Source organism: Marmota marmota, unplaced genomic scaffold, assembly GCF_001458135.2.
Source record: "Marmota marmota marmota unplaced genomic scaffold, marMar, whole genome shotgun sequence".
Classification (NCBI taxonomy): domain Eukaryota; kingdom Metazoa; phylum Chordata; class Mammalia; order Rodentia; family Sciuridae; genus Marmota; species Marmota marmota.
In genome coordinates this window covers 15588545-15613545 of record NW_025999960.1, presented here as the reverse complement: position 1 = coordinate 15613545, position 25001 = coordinate 15588545, and the positions used below count along the sequence as shown (strand labels likewise).

The 25001-nt window shown below is 41.9% G+C and overlaps 2 protein-coding genes across 8 annotated transcripts in view; one reads left to right on the top strand and one right to left on the bottom strand.

Annotated features, from left to right (window-relative positions):
• The first annotated feature begins 6 nt into the window (after positions 1-6).
• Fmnl3 (formin like 3) overlaps positions 7-25001 on the top strand; it is a 69656-nt gene continuing 44661 nt past the window's right edge. For 6 of the 7 annotated variants that reach the window (XM_048802668.1, XM_015493322.2, XM_015493320.2 and 3 more), the window contains exon 1: positions 7-246. In XM_048802668.1, the coding sequence (XP_048658625.1) occupies positions 121-246 (126 nt within the window). In that variant the 5' untranslated portion in view covers positions 7-120. Of the gene's footprint in view, positions 247-9403; positions 9469-25001 lie in introns of all 7 variants that reach the window. The other variant, XM_048802667.1, reaches the window with a different exon arrangement.
• Positions 23038-25001, bottom strand: part of Prpf40b (pre-mRNA processing factor 40 homolog B) — a 108083-nt gene continuing 106119 nt past the window's right edge. The window contains exon 26 of the mRNA XM_048802678.1: positions 23038-24567. Within this exon, the coding sequence (XP_048658635.1) occupies positions 24547-24567 (21 nt within the window). The 3' untranslated portion in view covers positions 23038-24546. The remainder of the gene's footprint in view (positions 24568-25001) is intronic.

The following is a 25001-nucleotide window of genomic DNA, read 5'->3' as shown; positions in this document are numbered from 1 at the left end:
ACTCGGAGGAGCCCCAGCCGCTCTCGACGGGACCGGGGAATCGGGACTGGGAAGCCGGCGCTGAGAGAGGGATCGGGTCCACGCGGCCGAGCCCAAGGCCCCCGAGGGGGCCCCGCCGCGATGGGCAACCTAGAGAGCGCGGAGGGGGGCCCGGGCGAACCGCCGTCGGTGTCGTTGCTGCTGCCGCCAGGCAAGATGCCGATGCCTGAACCCTGTGAGCTGGAGGAGAGGTTCGCCCTGGTGCTGGTGAGAGCTGAACCCAGCCCCCTTTCCCCTCCTACCACCCCCCGGGTCCCGACGCCCCGGGTGGGATTTTGTGCTGGTCCTGGTCCCGCCCACTCCTTAGCCAAGGGCGGACGACAGACCCCGGCCTCCAGTGTCCGCCCGGGAGCCTCTGTGCAACCAGTGGCTGAGCGGGGACAGCGGGTCGGGGATCTCCAGGGGTCTCTTCAACCAGTGGGCATTCCGGAGGAGGAGAGGGACCCCAGTCCGGTACCGCCCCAGGATCCGGACTTTTCCCTCCTTCCTTCCTTCCTCGGTGCTCACTTCTCCCCGCTTTTCGTCGTTCTCACGGGTCTGAGAATTCCCTTTTCGGAGGCTTTTGATGGGGCTGGCTCGCTCCTCAGCTACTTCGGACTAAGTTGAGTGGGGAAACTGCCTTTCAAGTTAACATGGAGGCGTCTCAGGGAGTGGGTTCCTCTCCCAGCCCAGACCAGATGTTTTGGGGGAGAGGGGGAAAGAAGAGGGGGCTGGCAGCTCTTGAAGCCAGTGGAATAAAGAGTAATGCCATTCTACTTATTTTTCAGGACAGCCTGCAGGCATCTTAAATTATAGTGGATATGCCTAAAAGGCTGAACATGTGGATAAGCCATTTCAAACTAGAGTGTTTTTCCATTTGAAACAATACATAAACCATCCCATTCTACCTCCTTCCCCCCCCCCTCCTTTTCATATTAAGCCCTAGCGACTGGTTTGTGTTCTTTTGCTTGTGCTTCTTTGTAGTTGTTCTGTGGGTTCCAAAATGGTCGGTATGGATAGGCTTTTAGAGCTGACTTTGAGATTCTACTATGGCATGGGAATTGGACCTTGATGTCAATGATCCTGAATAGAGGTTCTGAGCTGATATCACTAGCATGAAGCAGGAGAATATGTTGGAGCTAAACATTAAAAGTTTTGGAGAAAGAAAATGAACATTTGCTAATAGATAAACTTGGGGAAATACTTAGTTTACCCAAAGAACTCTCTAAGAGGCAGCAATAATTCTGGCGTTATTCTTGGTATGGCTGAAGGGGCTAACTTTGCCAGTGTTGAGGGATAAGCATGGACTTAGCCGCCTTATTGGGTTTCATCTGCCTTAGAAGAGGGAGATTAGATCTTTTGGCAGCATTGGAACTGTCTAGAGATCCTGGACTCTGGTGGAGAGCCTGCCATCAGCCCATTGGCACCAGAGCTGGCTCAGAGAGGGTCCATGATGTTCCAAGGGGGAGCCAAGTCCCTGGCACCTCTGCATGCCAGTACTGTGAAGGGCCAGAGGGATCTGGGCCACACATCCTGTGGCCCTCCGCATTTCCCCCAGCTTCCTCAGAGGAATGGGGGGGGGGTGAGTCAGTGATTACTAATGTGCTGTGACCATCTCAGGCTGAGGAGGAGAGACTGGGACATAGTGCCCTTGAGAACAAGAGCTCAACTGTTGGGAAAAAAGAGTGGGAGGGAAGCTGCACTTGAGCAGGGGTGTGAAAACCCCCAGGGAGCTGGCACCAGTTAGCTATAGAAATTAGAAAGAGATGGTCTGAAGTGTATTGAGTGAAGGGCTGTCCAAGGTAGGGGCTGCCATGCTTTTGGGGGAATACAGAACCAGTCTATCATGCCCTTATTGGAGTTTTGTTGGCTAGTTTGTTTAATCAGCAAATTGATGGCTTAATATTCACAAAATGTACATGATGTCCTGATTATTAACCAGAGCACCCAAAGAGCCCAGGTCAAGTAGGGGACTAGACCACCCACTTTCAGTCCTTCCTTTCTGTATAAAGATTTGTTTCCTTGTGGCTTTTGTTTTGGTCCTGTTTCTGTGTGTCTGAGCTGCTGCTGATGGAGGGTTTGAACAGGGCAGGCCAGGGCTGGTTAGCTGTCTCAGAAGAGGAGGGAATTTAACCTCAGTTTTCTAACACAGAAATAACACTTGAAGATTTGAGTTTTTCTCTGGGGACTCTTCAAGCTGTCTCCTTCTACCATCCTTTGGGAACAGTACTGACTGTGAGTTAGATGTTTGACTTAGGTATAGGGTCATGTATTTCCTGACCAGTTAGGAGAAGAAGCATAGTAGTAGAAAAAGCAAGGACTCTTAACCTCTTTGAACCTAGATTTTTTTTTTTTTTTTTTGAAGAGAGAGAGAGAATTTTTATTTATTTATTTTTTAGTTTTTGGCGGACACAACATCTTTGTTTGTATGTGGTGCTGAGGATCGAACCCGGGTTGCACGCATGTCAGGCGAGCGTGCTACTGCCTGAGCCACATCCCCAGCCCTGAACCTAGATTTCATCATCTATAAAATGGGGCTAATAATTCCTGACCTGGAGGGATTGTGAGACCCAGATATATGTAAGGTGCTTGGCACCAGTAGGTATTTGGTATAGATGAGTTTCTTTGCATGGTAATATGAAACAGACAAGTTGCTCCTTAGTTTTTTTCTTTCCCAGTTTGTCAGCTTCACTGTAATTGGGTTTGTGAAAAAATTTTGGAAAGGAGGATTATAGATGTGTAACACATTGGTGTCTCAGTTAAGCATGTGGACTTTCAAGTCAAAATGAGTTTAAATACTGAGAAGGAGACACTTTCACTCATAGAAAAGTATTTACCTTAAGTAAATTACTACTTAATCCCTTTATGTTCTGTTTTCCTCTTATAAATGAGAAAAATAATATCATTTGCCATAGGGGTTGTTGTGTGGATTTAATGAAATTAGAAGCCAAATACTTATCAGAATCTGTTATGTATTATATGCTCAGTAAATGATAGCTTTTAAGTGTACCTCTCAACAGTGACTAAGATCTAAGATCACTTGAATTCCTCAAATGTGTTTTGTTTTATTTATTTATTGATACTGGGAATTGAACCCAGGAATGCTTTAACTGAGCTAGCCCTTTTTATTTTTTATTTTGAGAAAGGATCTCACAAAGTTGCTTAGAGACTCAATAAATCACTGAGGCTGGGCTCAAATTTGTAATCCTCCTGCCTCAGCCTCCTAAATTACTAGGGTTATAGGAATGCTCCACCATGCCCCACCCAAAAGTGGTTTTTTTTTTTTTTTTTTTTTTTAATTTTAATATTTATTTTTTAGTTATCGGCGGATACAACATCTTTGTTTTGTATGTGGTGCTGAGGATCGAACCCGGGCCGCACGTATGCCAGGCAAGCACGCTACCGCTTGAGCCACATCCCCAGCCCCCCAAAAGTGGTTTTAAGTTCAGAAATCTGATGAATCCAATTACCCCATTCTATATACCGAGTCTCAGGATATGCCTTCTGCTGTCAGATGGAGGCCCCTATGGAAACCCCCTGAAAAACACCCTGATTAGGGAAGTTGTATCAGTGCTGAGTCAATACCAGAGGCTCCCTCTTTTTATGTACAAATTACATGATCTGACCTACAGCCTGCTAGCCAGGTTGTAGAGCTAGAGGCCTGAGGCTGTGGAGTGATTTATTTAGGACATTGATCCTAAGAGTCTTAACCCAGTCCTGTACCCTAAACTGGGGCTTCCCTACTGGTGTGCTGCAAATAGGTCATGAGTATGCTGAGGTCCCTAATTAATCCCCTCTTGGTGTGCCCTGAGGTGAAAAAGGTTGTGAAGCTGCTGTGTTAAACTGCATTTGAGGATTCCCCCACCCCAGCAACAATTCGCATTCTGTTGAGTATTGAGAAATTTGGGGTTTAGACAATAATTGGAGTTCCTCTTTATTAATATTAGAATAAGAGCCAGTCTCTAATCTGATAAGGCATTTTGGTTCCAAGCTGAGTTGCTCTGAAGCTAAAATTTTGGCTAGAGCTGGACTTTCCTTAGGGGAGGTAGAAGGCTCTGAGAAGGTAGTTTTCTGCCTTTGGTTGTTTGCATCCTGATTATTCTCTTTGTTAACTTATTATAGGCTCAAAAGAGATCTAAAAGTTCTGATGCTGAGGAAGCCCTGACTATCCTTCAGAAGGAGGCTTCCTGCATGAGGGTGGGGTTGTTTGGCAGAGTTGTCCCTGCTGCCGCTCTTTCTCACATTTCCTGGGTGAGGACTGATAACTTGGTTTGACCGTAAGTGTACTAGCTAAGCTGTTGTGGGTACTAGTTGTCTCAGAGGCTTTTAGGGGCCTCCTTTGATACAGAAAGGGGCTGGGAAAAACTTGGTTTAAATATCAGGTTCCAAATTGCCGTGGTTGAATTTTTTTCTCCCCAGCCCTGGGGATTGTGGTGAATTAGTTCAGGCTGGAATAGAAAGAACTTGGAGGAGGGAAAGGGCCCTTGACAACAGCTGGTTAGAGGAACCTCTTCCTTGTTAAGAGAACCCACTGAGAAGACCAGAGGCCACAGAGAGGAACCTCATTCCCTTGCTTGATTTTTCTATATGGCCCAGCCTTAGTCTGAGGAAGGCGTTGTGTGTCAGGGATGGGTAGAGTAGATTGTCATTTGGGTCTGTTTTCACTGCCCACAGGGAGAGTCAGTTTTTGTTTTTCCTCTCTTATTCATTATCTAAAGTATGGGACAATTCTTAGAGAAGATGAGATTGAAGGAAAATATCTTTTCTTAGTACCCTTACCAAATGCAGCCAATGTAGTTTAAATTCTGTCTCCTTCCTTCCTTCCTTGCATAGAGTGCTGTACAGTGTTATGATATGTGACAATATGTATTTATCCACTTTTTAAAATTTTGCTTTTGTTATTTCATTAGTTTTCCTAGACTGGTAATTGTAAACATTTCCAAATGCTTGTACAATGGTCCATGAAGTAAATGTACCATTGTTTACCTAACCATACTCCTACTGTTGGACATTAGGTTATTTGCTTCTGTTTGGTATTATACACAATGCTGTGATGAACATCTTGCATACAACATCTTTTCAATATTTAGAGTTTTGCTTAGACTAGAAACCTAAACTTACTGGATTGTGGATACAAATTTTTTTAAGGTAGTAAATACATATTTTCAAGTGGTTTTTTAAAAAAGAGATTAATGTGCTAGGCATTGTGGTGCATGTCTATAATCCTAGTTAACTGGGTAGGCTGAGGCAGAAGAATCACAAGTTTGAGGCTTCCTGGGTTTAGGATTGGAGATGTAGCTCAGCAGTAGAGCACTTGCCTAGCATGCTTGATCCCGGGGTTCAATCCTCAGTACCAAGAAAAAGAAAGAAGAAAGAGAGAGAAAGAGTTGTGTGTGAATGTCCTTAAAAGGAAAGAAAATGATTAAGAATAGTTTCTTGGACAGGGGATGCTCAATGGTAGAGTGCTTGCCTAGCATGCTGCAAGGTTTCAGGTTCAAACCCCAGCACTGCCAAAAAAAAAAAAACAAAAAATTTCTCTTGATTATGATTTTTTTTTCTCCTGATAGCATGTTTATTAAGCCAATTTGGAAGATACTAAAAAGTATAAAGAAATTAAATTAAAGTCACCTATAAGTTCACCATCTCCTCCCCCCCCACCACCATGTTTAGTTTTGCAGTATTGGGGAAATGAACCAGGGGCACTTTACTGAGCTGCACCTCCATCTTTCTCTTTTTTGGAGGGAAGATACTGGGGATTGAACCCAATAGCACTTTACCACTAAGCCACATTCCTGGTCCTTTTTTATTTTGAGACTGGGTCTTGCAAAGTTGCTTAGGTCCCTGCTAAATTGCTATGGCTGGGCCTCAAACTTATGATTCTCCTGCCTCAGCCTCCTGAGTTGCTGGGATTACCATCTACTATTAACAGTGTTTGTGAGTGTGTGTGTGTGTGTGTGTGTACAATTGGAATCATACTGTGCATATTGTTTTATAAAATGAATTTTTCTTTACAGTCTTATGCATCATCTCACTTGCTAAATGTTCTTCATTAGCATGATTTTATAGCTGCATAGTACTCCATAATACAGTATTTATTTACTGCATTATCTGGCACTTTTTTTTTTTCTTTTTTGTACTGGAGATTGAACCCAGGGGTACTTACCTACTGAGCCATATCCCAACCCTTTTTATTTTTTATTTTCAGACAGAGTTTCACTAAGATGCTTAGGGCCTGCTAAATTGCTGAGACTGGATTGAATTTGTGATCCTTCTGCCTCAGCCTTCTAAATTGCTGGGATTATAGGCATGTGCCACCATGCCTAGCTTCTTGCATTTTTTTTTTTTTTTTATGGACCAGGGATTGAATTCAGGGGCACTTGATCCCTGAGCCCATCCCCAGCCTTATTTTGTACTTTATTTAAAGACAGGGTCTCACTGAATTGCTTAGTGTCTCCTAGTTGCTTAGGCTGGCTTTGAACACATAATTCTCCTGTCTCAGCCTCCCAAGCCACTGGGATTACAGGCGTGCGCTACCGCACCCGGCTCTTGCTTTTTTTTTTTTTTTAATACTTTTTCATTTTAGTTGTCGCTGGGCACAGTACTTTATTTTATTTATTTATGTGGTGCTGAGGATCGAACCTAGTGCCTCATGCATGTGAGACAAGTGCTTTACCACTTAGTCACAACCCCAGCCCAGCTTCTTGCATTTTTAAAATCTCTCTCTTTTTCTTTCTTGTTATTATAAATAACACTGTGATGAACATCCTGTGCATAAATATTTGTGTTCATCGCTGATTATTGTCTTAGATAAATTGCCAGAAATGGAATTGTTGTGTCAAAGGGTTGTACTTTTTTTTTTTTTTTTTTTTAAAGACAGCCTCGCCAAAGTTCATTGCTAAATATACATTACGGCCTTGTTACAATAGCTGATCCTTTCCTAATTGTGATGGGCCTTTATTTTATTCATTTATATGTGGTGCTGAGACTGGAACCCAGTGCCTCACACATGTGAGGCAAGTGCTCTACCACTGAACCAGGATCCCAGCCCCAAGGGCTATACTTTTTAAAGGCCTCTAACACTTAAAATTTTTTTTAATCAGTTACTTTTTCTTTTTTTTTTTTTTTTTTAAATGATCAGTTTTTCTTCTTTATTCTGTAAATCACATTGATTCATTTTTTTAAGAGAGAGAGAGAGAGAGAGAATTTTTTAATATTTATTTTTTAGTTTTCGGTGGACTCAACATCTTTGTTTGTATGTGGTGCTGAGGATCGAACCCGGGCCGCACACATGCCAGGCGAGCGCGCTACCACTTGAGCCACATCCCCAGCCCCATACTTTTTCTACTGATAGTATATAAGTGGCTCCTTTTCTCTATAAACTAACCATTTCTTTTTTTTTTTTTTTTGTGGTGCTGGGGATTGAATCCAGGGTGAACCCAGGGCCTTGTGCATACAGGGCAGGCACTCTGCCAACTGAGCTATACCCCTAGCCCCTGGGTGATTTAACTTTTTAAAAGCCTTCATTAACTTGATTAATAAAAATTGGCATCTTATCTTGTCTTGAATTTTTTCTGAATATTTCATCATAAGTATTTTGGGCATCGTATGTTTGTGTCCTTTGCTCTCTATTGGGGATTTATTATATATATATACATATGTCTGTGAAATAAATATATATACTTTTGACACTTTCAATATAAAATATTTTTCACATATGAAACTGCATAAACACTATATGTAAGAATAAATACTAAGATGAACACCATTGTATCCACTGTGGAGTTCTTGGAATTGCTTCCTGCCCCTTGTTTTCTTCTTCCTTACCTTAGCTGAGATGTGAAAGGGTTTTAGTTCAGGACTCCCTGGGTCTGTGTTTTGCAGCTGGGACAGTCCAGGTGGCAGCTACACCAGTGCTTCCTAACTTTGTCTCTGAGGAAGCAACTGCTACAGCTGGTGAGAATAGGAACTGGTCATGGTGGAGCTAAGTATTTTTTAATGAAAATCTTAATAATCCTTTTTTTATAACATGCTCAGAATTGGCACATTTAAAAAAATTTTTTTAGTTGTTGTTAGACATTTATTTTACTTATTATGTGATGTTGAGGATCAAATCCAGTGCCTCTCACATGCTAGGCAAGCGCTCTACTACTGAGCCATAACCCCAGCCCCTTAATAATCTTAATAACTAATCTTAGGTGAAAAAGAAGCCAAAGTTGAGAGGAAATGAGATCACAGATCCTCCTCTGCTCTTGGATTGCTTGGGAATGCTGGGCAGAACCAGAGCCCTGGTTGTGTGATAAAGACCAAAGTATGCACAGTAAGAACTGACTAGAGTGAACCCAGGGAACAGCAGCACTGGCTGCCTAGTCAGCATGTCATCTGTTCTGCCAGTCAGCTGGTCACCTCCATTCTGGAGAATCATTTCTTCCAAATCTGAGTTGAGCTGCAGCAGAACCAAGGAAAGACCAGGGGGTTATTCTAGATCAGAAATGACTTAGAGAAGGAGAAGGACCTTTTTCTTTGAAGATAAGAGAGGGTGCTGTCATCACATAGCCTCCCCCTCTTCTCAGCCTCTCTGGGTACTTCAGGACATCGTATGTTTGTGTCCTTTGCTCTCTATTGAGGATTTATTATATATACATATGTCTGTGAAATAAATATATATACTTTTGACACTTCAGAGAAGTGATTAGCAGGGAAGGGATTAGCAATGGATAGGAATTTAGAGTTTTAAGGTTGTCTTTCATGAAGAGGAAGGAATTCCAGAATAGAGCCTACCTGGGCAGCTAGAGTTCCTCAGTTTCTGTTTCCGGGCCTTTTTTTTTTTTTTTCCTCCATGGCAAAGCTACACTTTTTATCTTGTTTTCCATCCACATGGGAGTGAGTCCTCATGAAGGGTGTGTTGGTATCAAGCTGCCTCTTGGTCCTGAGATCCACTTCTTGTCCTTTTCACAGTTCTTTTCTTTCCACGTTCTTGCTCCTGCTGGCATGTGCTACACTACTGAGCTATACCCTGAGCCCCTTTCCAGGTTCTCTTACCCTTTCTGCCTTCTAGCACCTCACAGCAAAGGTGTGGGTTGGGAGTTTGTGTGTTGGGTAGGGGAGGACCTGGAGAGCTTTGGGGATTAGTGTCTAAGTCCAGCTTTACTAATCTTCATGCTCTTCCTAGTTTGTAAAGAAGTATGAAGTTGTTGAAAGGTGTTCTAAGTAATATTCAGAACCATGGGGGGCTAGCTAGCAGAATTAATTACATGACAGATTTTTTTTTTTTTTTTTTTTGTGCCTATGGAGGAAGGATTTAGGCTGTTGTTTATCAATGGTTGTTCAGTTATTGTCCTTATCTCCCCTACTTACCTCTTTAAACTACTTTTCCACCCTCACCCAGGATTATGGCCAAGGCTACGTTAAGAACCAGAAGTCTTGCCTTTGGATCCCCAATAGGAGAGAGAGGTACTGTTTCTCCCCTACTTAATCATCTGTGCTTAAATTCTGACTGGAGATAATCAAAGTTCTCTTCTAATTGCCCCAGACCCTCTCTCCAGGTAAGAGCTGGATATGAGCCTGAGGTTGGTGACTTTAATAGATGGCTATTTTGTTATAAGAACTATTTAATAGTTTAGAACAGAGTTTCTGCTTTGTTTTTACCAGTTTCATTGCAGGTTGCAGGGAATTGGGGAACCAGACACTAGATCTTCCTAGAGTTTCCTATGAAACAGTTAAAAAAAAAGGCTGGGGATATAGCTCAGTTGTTAGAGTGCTTGCCTCACATGCACAAGGCCCTGGGTTCAATCCCCAGCACCACAAAAAAACAAAAACCCTCTATTCTGGAAGGAAGTAACAGGTTTGAGATTTCTAGGCTCAGACTTTCTTTTTTGAAAGAAAGACCATTTTTATTACATGGATGAGGATAAGACTTACTCTTCAGGGTTGTGAGGATACTAAGGGAATCAACATAGTGAAAAGACTGTAATCTATAAAGGTTCTACAAATAAGAGTTTATTACATATACATCACTTAGTATACCACCTCTGATCTACATTTCATGTGGTTTTCAACCAAGAAGGAGGTATTGTCCTAGAAGGGTTTTTGAGAACAAGTGAGGAGGTCTTGTATCACACTGACTGGGAGTGGACTTAGTGTCTAAGGACTATGGATCTAAAGATCTACAGTGTTGGGTCAATCCTCCTCTAAGCAGGAGCTCCAAATGCTGGTAGTACTCCTGTTAAGATTTGCCTTTGCTTATCTGAACCTTCCCTGTCCTGTGTCCCTATAGGGAATGAAGCTCTAAGAGGAGTAAAAGTGAATGCAGAATCATAGTTCCTGGGCTTTCTGAGATTTCCCATTTCCTGTTCACCTCAGGAAGGACAGCCCTCTTGTTATTTCTGCTTATGTGTTAAGTGCCTGATTTTTCTGTACTGTGGGCTCTACCCTAAACCAGCCTAAACCTCATCACGGCAGTTTGGAGTATATATACTACACCCACCCCTTGGTTAGTCTCTCAAGTCAGTGTAAAAGTCTTTGTAAGTTGGGAACGAACGAATAAATAAATAAATAATTTCCCCCCCTGTATTTTTATTGGTACATTATAGTTGTATATACTGGTGGGATTTGACATATGCACACAATTTAACAATATATTTTGGGCAATATCATTGGGAATATGTTTGACTGACTGCCTTTATTTTGTTTGTTTATTTTTATACGGTGCTGAGGATGGAACCTAGTGCCTCACGCATGCTAGGCAAGCACTCTGCCACTGAGCTACAGCCTCAGCCTGGGAATATGTTTGAGAAATATTTTTTTCCTTAAATATTTTTTAGTTATTGATGGACTTTGTTTATTTATATGTGGTGCTGAGAATAGAACCCAGTCCCTCACACATGCTAGGCAAGTGCTCTTCTACTGAGCTACAACCCCAGCCCTTGAGAGTCTTTTTGACAGTGCTTCTGAATCTTTTGGATAATAGATCCCTTTGAAATAGATAGATATAGATAATAACATCCCTTTGAAATAGATCCCTTTGACCAGGCCAGGTGCAGTGGCACAGGCCTGTAATCCCAGTGGCTTGGAAGACTGAGACAGGAAGATTGCGGATTTGAAGCCAGCCTCAGCAACTTAGCAAGACCCTGTCTCAAAATAAAATATAAAAAGGGATGGGGATGTGGCTCAATGGTTAAGTAGTTAATGGCACCTGGGTTCAATCTCCAGTACCAAAGAAAAAAAGAAAAGAAAACCTGTGACCTCCCCTCACGCTATGTGTGTATACACAGTATTTTGGGAAGCTTATTAAAATCCATTCTTGAATCTCCTTGGGAAGTTCTGGTTTCAAACCTGGAGGAATGGGAAGGGACAGCAGATGAGGACACTCCTATAGGAGCTCCTCTGCACCAACAGTATTCTGAGTCTGTTATCAGAACAGATAAAGTGATGCCTCTGTTGGTGGTTCCAACGAAGAGAGCTTGTTGGAACTTGGCTGATTCCCATTCAAAGGGAGATAGGCCCCTGGACACTTTGGTTTCACTTTAATTTAAAGATCTGTTGTGGTGGGGCTTACCCATTTGAACTAAGACCTAGCTTTCAACCTCCTGGAACATTCAGCTAGAGGTGATAGAACATTCTTTGATAAATCCCAGGAAACTAGTGGTCCTTGCAGTGGGGCCAAAGGTTAGGTTCCATCCCGAGTTTGGGAGATAACAATGCTGACATTTAAGAAGAAGAAGTTGGGTGTGTTGGTGCATGCCTGTAATCCCAGTGGTTTAGGAGGCTGAGGCAGGAGGATCACGAGTTCAAAGCCAGCCTCAGCAAAAGCGAGGCGCTAAGCAACTCAGACCCTGTCTCTAAATAAAATACAAAATAGGGCTGGGGATGTGGCTCAGTGATTGAGTGCCCCTGAGTTCAATCCCCAGTCCAAAAAAAAAAAAAAAAAATAAGAGAGAGAAGCTTTTCTCTCTCTCTCTTTTTTCCATTACTGGGGATTGAACTCCAAGCCTTACCTGTACATGCTAGGCAAGTACTCTACCACTGAGTTACATTCCCAGCCTAGAACTCAACTTTTAGTGTTAAGAAAGAAAGCTCTGTCTCTTCTCTTCCACTCTCTGCACTGAACCAAAAGAAAACAAGAGAAAAGACATCAATGGGGTCAGCAGCTTGCCACAGCCCCATTCCCTGTCCTGTGCTGAGTTTGTCACTGGTTTTTTAAGAATCCTAAGAAATACTCTTCTGCCTTGGGGCTGTATTTTAAGTTCTTAAATATATGCATGATCCCGGTTCCCAGGCACAGGCAGATTGTGTATTTTTAGTCTCTTTCATTTCCAGGCCAGTGAAAGCTGTAACCTGGAGTCTTGACAGAGCCATGGCAGTGGAGTAGGCAAAGGGAATAAGCCCAAGCTCTGAGCTTCACTGAACCTAAGCTTCTCAAAGTCAGCTCAGCAGCCCTGACCCCCATGGAAATAATTTTCTCTAGATTCTTGTCTCCTAGGAATAAGTATGGCAAATAATTTTAAGAACTTACAATTATTGAATAGTTATGCAAAGCACTTCACATACATTATCTCACTTAATCATCACAACTACAAAGTTTTTTGTTTTTGTTTTTGTTTCTGGTACTTGGCATTGAACCTAGGGCTTCATGCTTACTGGGCAAATACTCTACTACAGAAATACATCCCCAGTTGAGTTTTTTGTGTGCTTATTCTTATTTTGTTTTGTTCTTAACTGAAGACCTCGGTTCTTATTATTTCCATTTTATAGATGAGGAAACTGAAGTCCAGGAAGGCTAAATAGTTCACTAGAATTATACAGCTAGTAGTTAGTGAAGTCAGGATTTTTTTTAATATTTATTTTTTTAGTTGTAGGTGGACACAATCTGTTTATTTTATTTACTTATATGTGGTGCTGAGAATTGAACCCAGCGCCTCACACATGCTAGGCGAGCGCTCTACCACTGAACCACAACCCCAGGCCAAGTGAAGTCAGGATTTTAATCCAAACGGTGTGACTCAAAACTCGCCTTTATTACATTTTCTTCTTTCCAGGGTTGACTCCCCTTGTTATCACTATTGCTTTGGTGAGGATTGAGTAGATTATGGCAGAATATGGGGGAAGAACATATTAGGACAAGTTCTTCTTTGCCAAGAGTGTGGTGGAAAGATTTGGGCTTTGGAGTTAGCCAGTCCTAGTTGGAATCCCTGCTATCCCACTAGGACATTTGCTATTTAATAAGTTTGTTTTTTTTTTTTACTTGCTAGATGCTAGTGATACCAGTGGGTATAAAGTTGTTTTTTTTTTAAAAAAAAAAAAAACAATGCCATTGCCTTTATGGAGTTTTGAAGAAAAGACAAATATTAAACAAATAATGATTTAATTACAAATTAGGATATGTCCTTAGGAGGCAAAGAATAGATTGTTAAGAGAACATAATAAAGAAAATTTCATTTAGATTAGGAAATCTTGGGTCTATTCTAAATGTTCATTTTGTTTTCCTTCCTTTCTTGATTTATTAAGAAAATATATTTTAGATACCTGCTCTATACACAGCACTTTTCCAAGTGCTTTGGAGTATATCAGATGCCACCTGACCTGTTGTAATGGAGTTAGTGTTAAGAAAGAAAGCTCTGACTCTTCTTTTTGCTCTAGTCTTTTTTTTTTTTTAATATTTACTTTTTAGTTTTTTTAGGTGGACACAATGTCTTTATTTTATTTTTATGTGGTGCTGAGGATCAAACCCAGTGCTTCACGCATGCCAGGTGAGTGTGCTACCACTTGAGCCACATCCCCAACCCAGTTTTGCTCTAATCTTGCAGGACACTTCCCTCAACCCCTGCCCCATCCATTGTCCTAGCTAAAAGAATTAGGGAAAGGGTTTTCTTTCCTTTTTTTTTTTTTTTTTTTTATACTGGGGATTTGAACCTGGGGGCACCAAACCACTGAGCTATATCTTTAGCCCCCTTTTTTAAAAAAATTGAAACAATTCTCGCTAAGTTGCTTAGGGCCTCACTAAATTGTAAATTGTTGAGGCTGGCTTTGAACTTGTGATCCTCCTGCTTCAGCCTCCTGAGCATGGGAGGGGGAAAGGGTTTTCGAGGAAAAAAGAACAACCTGTGCAAAGCCTTGGGGTAGGAACTGAAAGGCCAGATTGGTTGACAAGGATGCTGAAGAGAGGTCCAAGAAGGCATCAGAGAGGTGAGCAGGACCCAGATCATGTGAGAACTTCTGGCTTTGGTAAGAAGTTTTAAAATTAGTTGTAGAGGCAGTTTTAGACATGGTAGTACTCTGCCCTGCTTAATAGTGTTAAGTTCACTGTGGCTTCTGTGACAGTCCTGGAATCTGTTTCCCTCTGGCAGCAGCCACCCTGAATGAGAGCCTGGCTTCTTGCGAGGCTCTGCTACCAGAATGATGGCACCCTTTGCCCTTTCAGGTTTGACTGGTACTCGGCCCTCACTCCTGTACCCACCCTCAGGCCAGAAAGGGCAGTGTCTGTGCCAGGCTGTCCCCAGTGTTTGACGTGCCTATCAGTGGCCTGAGCCTATAATTTGGTGGGTTGGATGGTTACAAAAATAAAAAGTGTGACCTATAACTAAAGCTGAGTGGATTCAGTGAAGAGGGAGCTTTTAATTTGCAGACATCCTGGGCTGTACTTAAGTGGAGGAGAAACGGGTCTCCTCCCCGACTCTCCTCTGAGTTCTGCTTTAGTACTTGCTTTGGGGTGACTGAGAGCTTGGGAACTTGGGGGTGAGATGTGGGGCACTTTAGGGAGGTATTTGAAAGGACGATGGGGGTTTGATAGGGCTTCCTTGGAAAGTAGGCATTATTTAGCCCACTGGAAATGGAAATAGTTGAAAAATGCTTGCTGCATACTTGTTTATTTGTTAAACAACTATTGAATGTATATTTTAGACATTAGAGGTACCAATGGCAAAAGAAACAGACCATTCTCATAGAATTCATATTGTAATTGGAGAGACAGTAAACAAACACACAGATATATAACATAATGTTAAGCAGCAATCAGTGCCATGTAGTAAAAGAAGGTAAGATAAGGAGATTGAGAATAATGGAGGTGATAGTGTAGAAAGGGGGTGATAGTGTAGAAAGGGGGTCAGGAAATTGGGGGGGTTAAAGTAAACAAGAAGAGTTAAATAGGAAAGGGCCTTTCTGTGGACTCTGAATCACAGAGCCTGAGTGGGTCTCAGAGGAAGGGGGACTTCCAGTGGCAGTGCAGCCATGTGGGTAGGGATCAGAGGCAGTGTTCCTCTGGGGACCCAGCTGGTTCCTAGGTCCAGGTGGGTCCCAGTCAGGGTCTGTGGTTACTTCTTCCTGGCTCCAGTTGTCAGAACTGTCTACAAAGCCGGGCAGGGTGCTGATTAACTGTAAATTGACACTTGTCTTTCTAGGGCTTGTCAAGCCTGATTCTTTCAAGATTTCCTAAAGTTGCTGAGTATTCTGGGCTAGAAGAGGAATACAAAGTCAGGCCTGGGAAACAGCTGGGAGGAGTGAAGGGATTCCTTCAGCCTGTGTGCATGTGTGTACATGGGCATTTTGTAAGAGCTTTGAGGCTCAGTGGATTTGGATTTGAATCCTGACCTCTGTGTATTGGCTCTGTGATCTTGGGCCAGTTCACCTACTTGAATGTAGTTTCTTTATCTGTATAATTAAGATAGTAGTACTTACCTTTTAGAGATTTTGTGAGGATTAGCTAACATATATAAAGGATCCAATGCAATGTCTGGTATAGTTGGTACTCAGTAATAAATTTAAGTAGAAATATTCTAAGGCCATTAACCTTTTGAATCAGGAATCTGGTATTGAGGAGCCAAATGAGAATGCTCAAGAAATATGAATTGTCATTGATAGGTAGAAACTGTTTTTCTGGCCAGGTGTGGTGGCACATGCCTGTAATCCCAGTGGCTCAGAAGGCTGAGACAGGAGGATTGCAAGTTCAAAGCCAGCTTCAGCAATGGTGAGGCACATAGCAACTCAGTGAGACCCTGTCTCTAAATAAAATACAAAATAGGGCTGGGGAGGATGTGGCTCAGTGGTTGAATGCCCCCGAGTTCAATCCCCAGTCCAAAAAAAAAAAAAAAGAGAGAGAAAGAAAAGAAACTGTTTCTCTGTACCTCAAATTTGTAAAATCTCTGAACTGCACACCGACGTTAGTCACTGTTTTTTCCAGCTTGATGATATTAGCCTAGTCATGACCTCTCCACAGACCTTAGGGGCCCCTCAGGAACTGTGTAACACCTGGATCCTGTGCACCTGTCCCTTAGCATATTTTTTCTCTGATGTAGCTATGGAAAGGCTCAACTTTTTTGTGTGTGTGCAGCAGAGGGCTACTGGGGATTGAATCCAGGGGCACTCTACCACTGAGCTACGTCCCCAATACTTTTTTTATTTTGAAACAGGGTCTTACTAAATTGTTGAGGCTGGCCTTGAACTTGCAATCTTCCTTCCTCTGCCTTCCAAGTCACTGGGATTACAGGTGTGCACTATCACACCTGGCTAGGACTTGACTTTGAGAGAGTGCTGAACTGGGGGCTTTTATAAAGGTCAGAACAGCCATATGGGCCTGTTGAGGCTCAGACATGTCTTCCTTGGACTGTATTGAACTCTGGAGAGGTAGGGCCATTGCTGTGCAGATTCATTTTGCAGACTGGAGATCACCTACTCTCCTCCCTTCATTGTGAAACTTGGAGAGGCCTGAATGTATCTAGAATGGCTGCACCAGTAGTATCTAAATAGGTTTATTTGAACCTTCTATGTCCAGAATATACTTGGACCCCTTTGAACAGAGTTCTTCATTGTGGTTGTGGTTATTTTGTTTTTACTTGCTGCTCAGCAGAATCAGCATCACACAAGCACTCATTATCTTCAGGCCCTTGGCAGTCAGGGCAGTTGGTGAATCCTGTTCCCTTGTGATGTGCTCACGTCTGCAGATTATTTCCTGATGCATCTGGCATGAGTTCCAGGTTGATGGTCCAATAGCAGCTACTAATTGCTCCCTTTGGACTTGTTTAATTACTGCTGGCATGGTGGGTGACTAAGGAGTTAAGAATCTCTTGTGCATTTATGGGGCAACAGGCCCTGGTGAGGTCCCAAAGCATTTATCTGTCATTTCCCTAGAAAATCCTTATTAAAGGTTGTAAGCATAATCTTGGGTCTTGAGCCAGCTAGAGTGTTGGGTGGCATTTGGTCTCTTACTGGATTCCTTCCAAGAATTATAAAGAAACTATCTAGGGCTGGGATAGTGGCTCAGTGGTAGAGTCCTTGCCTAGCATGCATGAAGCACTGGGTTCAATCCTCAGCACCACATAAAAATAAAATAAAGATATTGTATCCACCTAAAACTAAAAAAATAAATATTAAAAAAAGAAACTCTCTAGTACTTGTTGCCTACAGATACCCAGAGAAATGTCAAGATGGTATCATAACAGTAACAAAGCACAGTAGCTGTTTCCAAGGTCTTGGAGGCATAGAGCTTATTCCAGCCTTTTTCTGCAGCAAAGTCATATGGAGATTCCCATTGGGCTGGAGATATATATATATAGCTCAGTTGGTAGAGTTCTTGCCTTGCATGCACAAGGCCTTGGGTTCAATTCCTGGCAACACACACACACACACTAAAGATTCCCATCAGTGAACCAAGAAAGGCTAAAGTATCATCTTCCCTGTCTGAAAACAGGGAGAGGGACAAGATACCAGCCCTCAAAAACTCAGCAGGTGCAGCATAGTGCTCATTCCCTTAACAAGCATTTATTGACCACTAAGAATTGTATTAAGCACCAGAGAAGTAAAGATGTCAAAGACAGTGTCTGCCCCCCAGGAGTTCAGCCTAGAGAGGGAGAAAAACACATTAAACACATAATTATAATATATAGCTGGGCAAGTGCAATGGTATAGATATACAGGGGTGCACAGAGCAGAGGTGGGGCTTGGGGGAATACTGCCTACATAAAGAAATGTTGCCAGCCAAAAGGCTAATTAGGAGTTGGACAGAAGCGTGGGAAGAGAAAGCATCCAGGTAGAGGGGACAGCATAGGCAGAAGCATCAGGTGAGACAAGCATGAGAATTTTCATGAAGCTGCTCAGTGCTGTTGAAGTGAGGTTGGAGTGGTTGAGAGTGGTTGGAAGTGAAGCTAAAGTGGTCAGGAGATATTGCATGCCACAAGGAAAAGACTGTACTTCATGCTTTTCAAAGGAATAACATGGTCAGATTTTGAGTTGTGGGCAGGTTAGCCCTGTGAGTTCCATGGGAGGGAAATCAGCATGGAGGGGAGCAGCTAGGTAGAAGGCCTTGGTAGTTTGTTATGACAGGCGCCTGATAGGAGCCTGTTGTCACAGTGGAGATCATGGGACAACATCAATTGATAGTTAAGATAAAATGTTCAAGATTTCATGACATCTTGATTAGATTTTTGTAGGTGGTGTTGTTTGTTACTGGGACTTGAACTCAGGGGTGCTTAACCACTGAGCCACATCCCCAGCTGGTTTTATATTTTATTTTGAGACAGTGTTTTGCTAAGTGGGTTTGGGCCTCGCTAAGTTGCTGAGGCTGGCTTTGAATTTGTGATTCTCCTGCCTCAGCCTCCTGAATCACTGGGATTACAGATGCACGCCACTGAGCCTGGCAACTTGATTAGATTTTAGACATTGGGCTTGTGGAGATAAGGAAGAAGGGAGCAATGCAGGATGACACCCAGGTTTCTAGTTTGCTAGATTAGTTGAATGAAGGTGTTATCAGCTAAGGAACACAGAAGAAATATCTGAGAAGAGAAAATGATGAGGCCAACCTCACACTTGTGAGGTTGCAGAATCTGTGGGCATCTGGGCAGAGTGTCTAATGAATGGTTAGATATTTAAAGCAGAATCTCTCTTTCTTTGGGGGGAGAGGTACCAGGGATTGAACTCAGGGGCACTCGCCTACTGAGCCCTGTTTTGTATTTTTTTATTTAGAGACAGGGTCTCACTGAGTTGTTTAGCACCTCGCTTTTACTGAGGCGGGCTTTGAATTTCTATCCTCCTGCCTCAGCTTCCTGAGCTGCTGGGATTACAGGTGTGCCCTACCTCACCCAGCTTAAAGCTGAATCTCAAAGGAGAAACCTGGGATAGAAATGTTTGAGAGTTACCAGTGTACAGCCAAGTAAAATTTTGAGGCCTTTCTCTATATCCCCATGGACATTTCCATGCCTTTCTCTGTATTTCCAAGGACAGCACAGCCCATCAGCAATTGGGAGGGACAATTCCTATGACTTAAGTAATGTCACAAGGAACAAAACAGATTTGTTGAGTAGAGTGTTTAGTTGCAGGGAAAGAAATCAGAAATTTGTGGCAAAATTGGATCTTATATTTGCAGGTTTAACCTGAGGAAGTCTAAGACAGATAGTTGGGGAAGTGAGGGATTTGAGGTTAGCCAGGATCATCAGAGATAACTTGGCAAAACCTCTAAATCTTCACAGAGAATGAAACTATGGCCCCAAAAGTTAATTGGGACTGTCTCAGATCACCCATCTACTAAAATACAAAGCCACTTAGTCCTTGACTCTATTCTGTTTCCCTGAGTTCTGGTCACAGCTTTATGATGAATCCCCTAGGTGACTGTTGGGGTCTCAGTCTTGTTTTGAAGTAACACATACCTCACAATTGCTTTAACCTAGAGAAATAGTGGATCATGCAAGATAATGGAATTATGTCCTGACTGTGTTAACCTATAGTGTTCAGTTACATCTCTGTCTCTCTCATGTGTTTTAAGTACTGTGAGATTGTATTAAACATATGTGCTGAGAAGCCAACTTGAGTAGGTCATTCCAGTTACCATTTATATGTCCTTCTGTGCCTGGCACTATGCAGATTCCTTTTCATTCATAATTTGCTTAATTTAATGGTTATAAATAAGAATTATTTTATAGATGGAGAAGCTGAGGTTCATAGAAGTTCAATAACTTTCCCACTGTCTCATGAGATGAATGTCTAAGATTCATGATGCTGCTCAGAATTTTATGACCAGGATTCAAATGCAGGTCATTCCTTGATTCCAAAGCCCATGCATGCTGTTAAATAACACACTGGAAAGTTTAAAATTCTGCTCAGGTATAAGGAATTTATCACCACATGTTGTTCAAGAGGATAGTTTCTTTATCTCTGTCCTCTGTGTAGTCTCCCTCTCCCACTTGAACTTCAGGTGTCTGTACACATTCCTCAGTCAGCTGGTTTTACCCAGTCATTTTGGATAGGAAAGCATTGTTTAATGATCAACCAAAGCCATCAGGCAAATCCATTTGGACCTTCTAAAATTAGAAATGTGGAGGGTTTTTTTGTTTGTTTTTTAAACTTTAAAAAGCCTATATGTTGGGCTGGGGTTGTAGCTCAGTGGCAGAGTGCTTGCCTTGCATATGTGAGGCACTGGATTCGATCCTCAGCAACACATAAAATAAAATAAACAAAATAAAGATATTGTGTCCATGTATAACTAAAAAAATATTTTTTTTAAAAAAACCTAGGGCTGGGGTCTTGGCTCAGCAGTAGAGTGCTCGCCTAGCATGTTTGAAGCCCTGGGTTTGATCCTTAGCACCACATAAAAATAAATAAATAAATAAAAGGTATTGTGTCCGACTACAACTAAAAACAAAAATAAACAAATATTTAAAAAAAAAAAAAACCCAAAGCCTGTATGTTGGAGGCCATATGTTTGGATTTGAATCTGCTTTCTGTGTGATCAGGTGCCAGTTGGTTTCAGATTCTTAATTCCCTGCCTAGTTAAACAGATACAATAACTTTTACCTGTAGTCATTGCTGAGAGCAGTAAGTGAGATAATGTGAGAAAAACGCCTGGCATATAGGAGATGCTCAGTAATGTTTGCCTCCTCATTCCTGGCCTTTGAGTGAATATGGCATTTAGGACTCCAGGAAGTTTAAGAAACAGAGTCAGTATCTCTAGGTGATTGGAAAGGAACTTCAGAAGACTACAAAGAAGTATCTTTTATAGCTGGACAATCAAATGAAATATAAAAAAGCTAGGACAACTAAAAAAATTAGCATTGAGGTGTGGGGAGCCACGACTATATCTATGTCAAGCTGTTGTTTAAAGGTGCTATAGTGTTCAGAGGACAAGAGCAGCCACAGGTAGTTATGATTCCTCCCCAAGGGGATAGAAGCACCGAGGATGTATTCTCATTTGAGAGCTACTGAAAAGCAAGGAGAGACAGAGGACTATAATGCCTTTCTTTAGCTCATACAATGTGTGACAGTTGTATGTCTGGACTGAGCCTCAGTTTACCTTTCCATAAAGTTGTGGCCCTCCCGCCTAACTCTGAAAGTAGGAAGGGATTCATAAAGTTGTATGGTGGGATAATAAGCTCCTGGATATATAATAAGGCTCCTGGAAAACCAGAGCTGTGCCCAGGGCAGCATACTGGGTGAGTTGGAGTGCTGATCCTCACACAGCCTCTGCTGTCCACCTTGTCAGCCCACGGTATCTATTAAACTTCTTCAGTGTGCTAGGCATCCTTGCCTAGGAATAAATGTGTTCAAAGCTAAGTCCATACCCTCACAAGCTTACAGTATAATTCAGGAAATAATACAAGATATAAGTGATGAATTACAATATGAAAAATAAGTAATTTTCCCATGAAATCCTGTAATTAAAGGTTCTAGCATAGAAACTGGCCTAGAAAGGATGTTTATAATCTCAGCTTCCCCTTTTTTGTAAATATACAGGTTTTTCCAAGACAAAATAGGTCCCCCACTTGGCACAGTACACTGTGCATAGAAGATATTAATGCTGTTGAACCAATGATCGAATGTGATTGCTAATACAGGTAATGGCAGTAAATCCTGCAGAAGTTCAGAGGTCTGAGTTGTTGGGGGCAAATTTGATGAGGAAGGTTGCTATTGAGCTGGTTGGTCCTGAAGGATTTGTACAATTTAGAAAAGTGTGAGAAGGGCTGATGCATTTCCTTGTCTCAGAGGAGGCACTATGTGGGGTTAAAGTTAACGCTTTGGGGTCAGGCTGGGGGTCCAATCCCAGCTCTGCCACTTATTTGCTATGTGACCCTGAGCAAGTTCCACAGCCTTTCTTCATTTCCTCACTTGTAAAATAGATAATAATTGTCTCTACTTCATTGGGGTTTTGTGAAAATTAGATAATCCATATAGAGTGCTTATTACATTTCTGTTAATAAATGTTAGTTTTTGTCATTATTTTCATTTTGATAGTATTATCTTTTTTTTTTTTTTTTTAATATTTATTTTTTAGTTCTCGGCAGACACAACATCTTTGTTTGTATGTGGTGCTGAGGATCGAACCCGGGCCGCACGCATGCCAGGCGAGCGCGCTACCGCTTGAGCCACATCCCCAGCCCCAGTATTATCATTATTATCTTACCTTTGCCCATCTACTTATCTTAACTCATAAGACCCTTTGTTATCTCACTGCGTGCTACCTGCTGTAGTTTCCTTATAAAAACTTATTTCATTATAGCAAATCACCTACTCTTGGATTTGTTGTGGTGCTTTGTGCTTCCATGTATTTGTAAATACTGTTTCCTTGTCTAGAGTATTACCGTCTTCCCCTCTATTGCCTTTGTCTGACTCTGCTTGATGTTTAAGACTGAGTCGTGAAACATTTCTTCCAGGAAACCTTACTTGACTGGGTCTGATTAGATGTTATCTCCCTGGGTTCCCACAGTGCCATCTCCACCTGTTTCATAGCAGTGCCAACTGTGCTTAACCTAGTTCGCTCACCTACCTTGCCTCAGGATATAACTTCTTAAAGATAGTGATCACACCTAGTTTATTTTGATATTCCCAGATTCTAACTTAGTGCTTGGTGTATAGTTGTTTCCCACTAACTGATGGATTAAAAACCTAAACATAGAGCTGGGTGTGGTGGCACATGCCTATAATCCCAGCTACTCAGGAAGCTAGGGTATGAAGATCACAAGTTAAAGGCCAGCCTGCACAATTTAACAAGACCCTGTCTCAAAATAAAAACAGAAAAGGGCTGGGGGTTGTAGCTCAGTTGCCTAGTGCATGCAAGACTGTGGATTTTATCCCCAGGACTGAGGGGGAAAAAAAAGAAACCCTAAACAAAGAAATGTAGCTCACATTATGTGTAACACCTACTACGTAGGATCATTTACTCCATAGATTTAAGTGCTTTTCGTATTTTAACTTATTTACTTATAGCAATATTATGAGGCAAGTATTATTCCTACTTCCATTTTATAGAAGAGAAAACTGGGGCTCACAGACATTAAATTACTCCCCCCTAGGCTACATAACTAGCAAATAGGTGGAGCCAGAATTCAAACCCAGCATCCTGTAGCTCCACAGTTGTACTTTAACCATTGCATTGTGCCTATAGGAGTGTTAACAGAGATTTGTTTTTGTTTTGTACCAGGAATTGAACCCACAGACATTTTACCACTGAGCCACATCCCCAGCCCTTTTAAAAAAAATTTTGACACAGGGCCTTGCTAAGTTGCTAAGGCTGGCTTTGAACTTGCGATCCTCCTGCTTCAGTCTCCCAAAATGCTGGGATTATAGGCATGCACCACTGCGTCCAGCATGTCACTGAGATTTGTGATAAGGATGTTTATTGAATGTCCAAGAAAAGGTGAAGAAACATTAACCATAAATCACTCCATGACACATTTCAGAATTAGTCAGTGTATGGAGAAACTGTTGTGGATGGATCTTACCACTCACTTCTATAAACTATTTGCTAGAGAAGTGTAACTTTATCTGTTGTGAACCTCTCTGAGGCGTGATGAAGTATAAAATTTAAGGGCAAGAGGAAGGAGGGAGTATGTGTATGGAGAAACTAAATTTGCCCTGTCTTTATTGAGCACCTATTATGGTGGTTAATAGGCTGATGGTGATCCCTGTGCTGAAGAGCCTATGGTCTAGCAGGCTATAAAAAGATTGATCTGGTTAAAGAGAAAGGCAGGAAAAGAGACTTAGATTAGGCATGAACTGAAGAAAAAGTTGAGACTCCAAATGAGAAGTCAGAGTTTGCTGAAGAAAAAGCAACATATAAAGAAAATTACTGAGGCTGTAGTACAAAAGGCAGATTATAAGTGAGAGAGCCCAGAAGTAGCAAGGACAGTGATGAGAATGCTCTCTGCCAACCAGACAACCAAGGGACAGCATAAGGGACTTGGTGGTAGGAAAGGTAGTAGAAGAATCAATCAGTTTTTTTAAATTAAGTGTCTGCATATGATTCAGAGAAGAATAGGAGGTATGGGGATGTAGCTCAGTGGCAGAACACTTGCCTAGCATGCATGAATCTCTGGATTCAATCCCCAGCACTACCAAAAAAAGAAAAAAAGAAGGAAGAAGGCATAATTTCTGCCCTCAAGGAGTTTCTGTTCTAGTTATGAACAGAGGAAACACACACATAAAAAGACACTATATAGAACACATTCAGTGTGTACTAACAGGCCGTGGTATCAGGGATCAGGCATTTTTCTCGATTGTTAGATTTCATTTCCAAGGTTACTTCATGGTCCAGAGTAGCTGTTGAAGTTCCAACCATTACTTCTGCATTCCAACCAACTGGAAGAAGAAAGGAAAAAAGAAGATATACTCCTTCCCTTTAATAACACTTCTCAGAGGTTGTACACATTACTATTCACATCCTACATAGTCACAAAACCATACCTAAATGCAAGGGAAGCCTTCGACTGCATATTACTAAGGAAGATGAGAGAGGTTGGGGGATAACAAGTAGGTCTCTGCCATATCATTCTTCACATATATTTATGCTTGGAGCTCAGAAGAGGGGCCTATTGTTTTAGGTTAGGTAATTTGAGTTATGTAGTTATGGGTAGGGATTCTGGAGATCAGGGAAACACTAGTCACAAACAAATCCTAGGGTTAGGGAATGGAAGGAGAGCTGTCCCAGGAGGGAGTCCAGAGTAGGGGAGGATGAAGTTGATCAGAGGTGCTGGGCCAGCTTGTAGAGAATCTTCAATCAGAAACATTCTTTA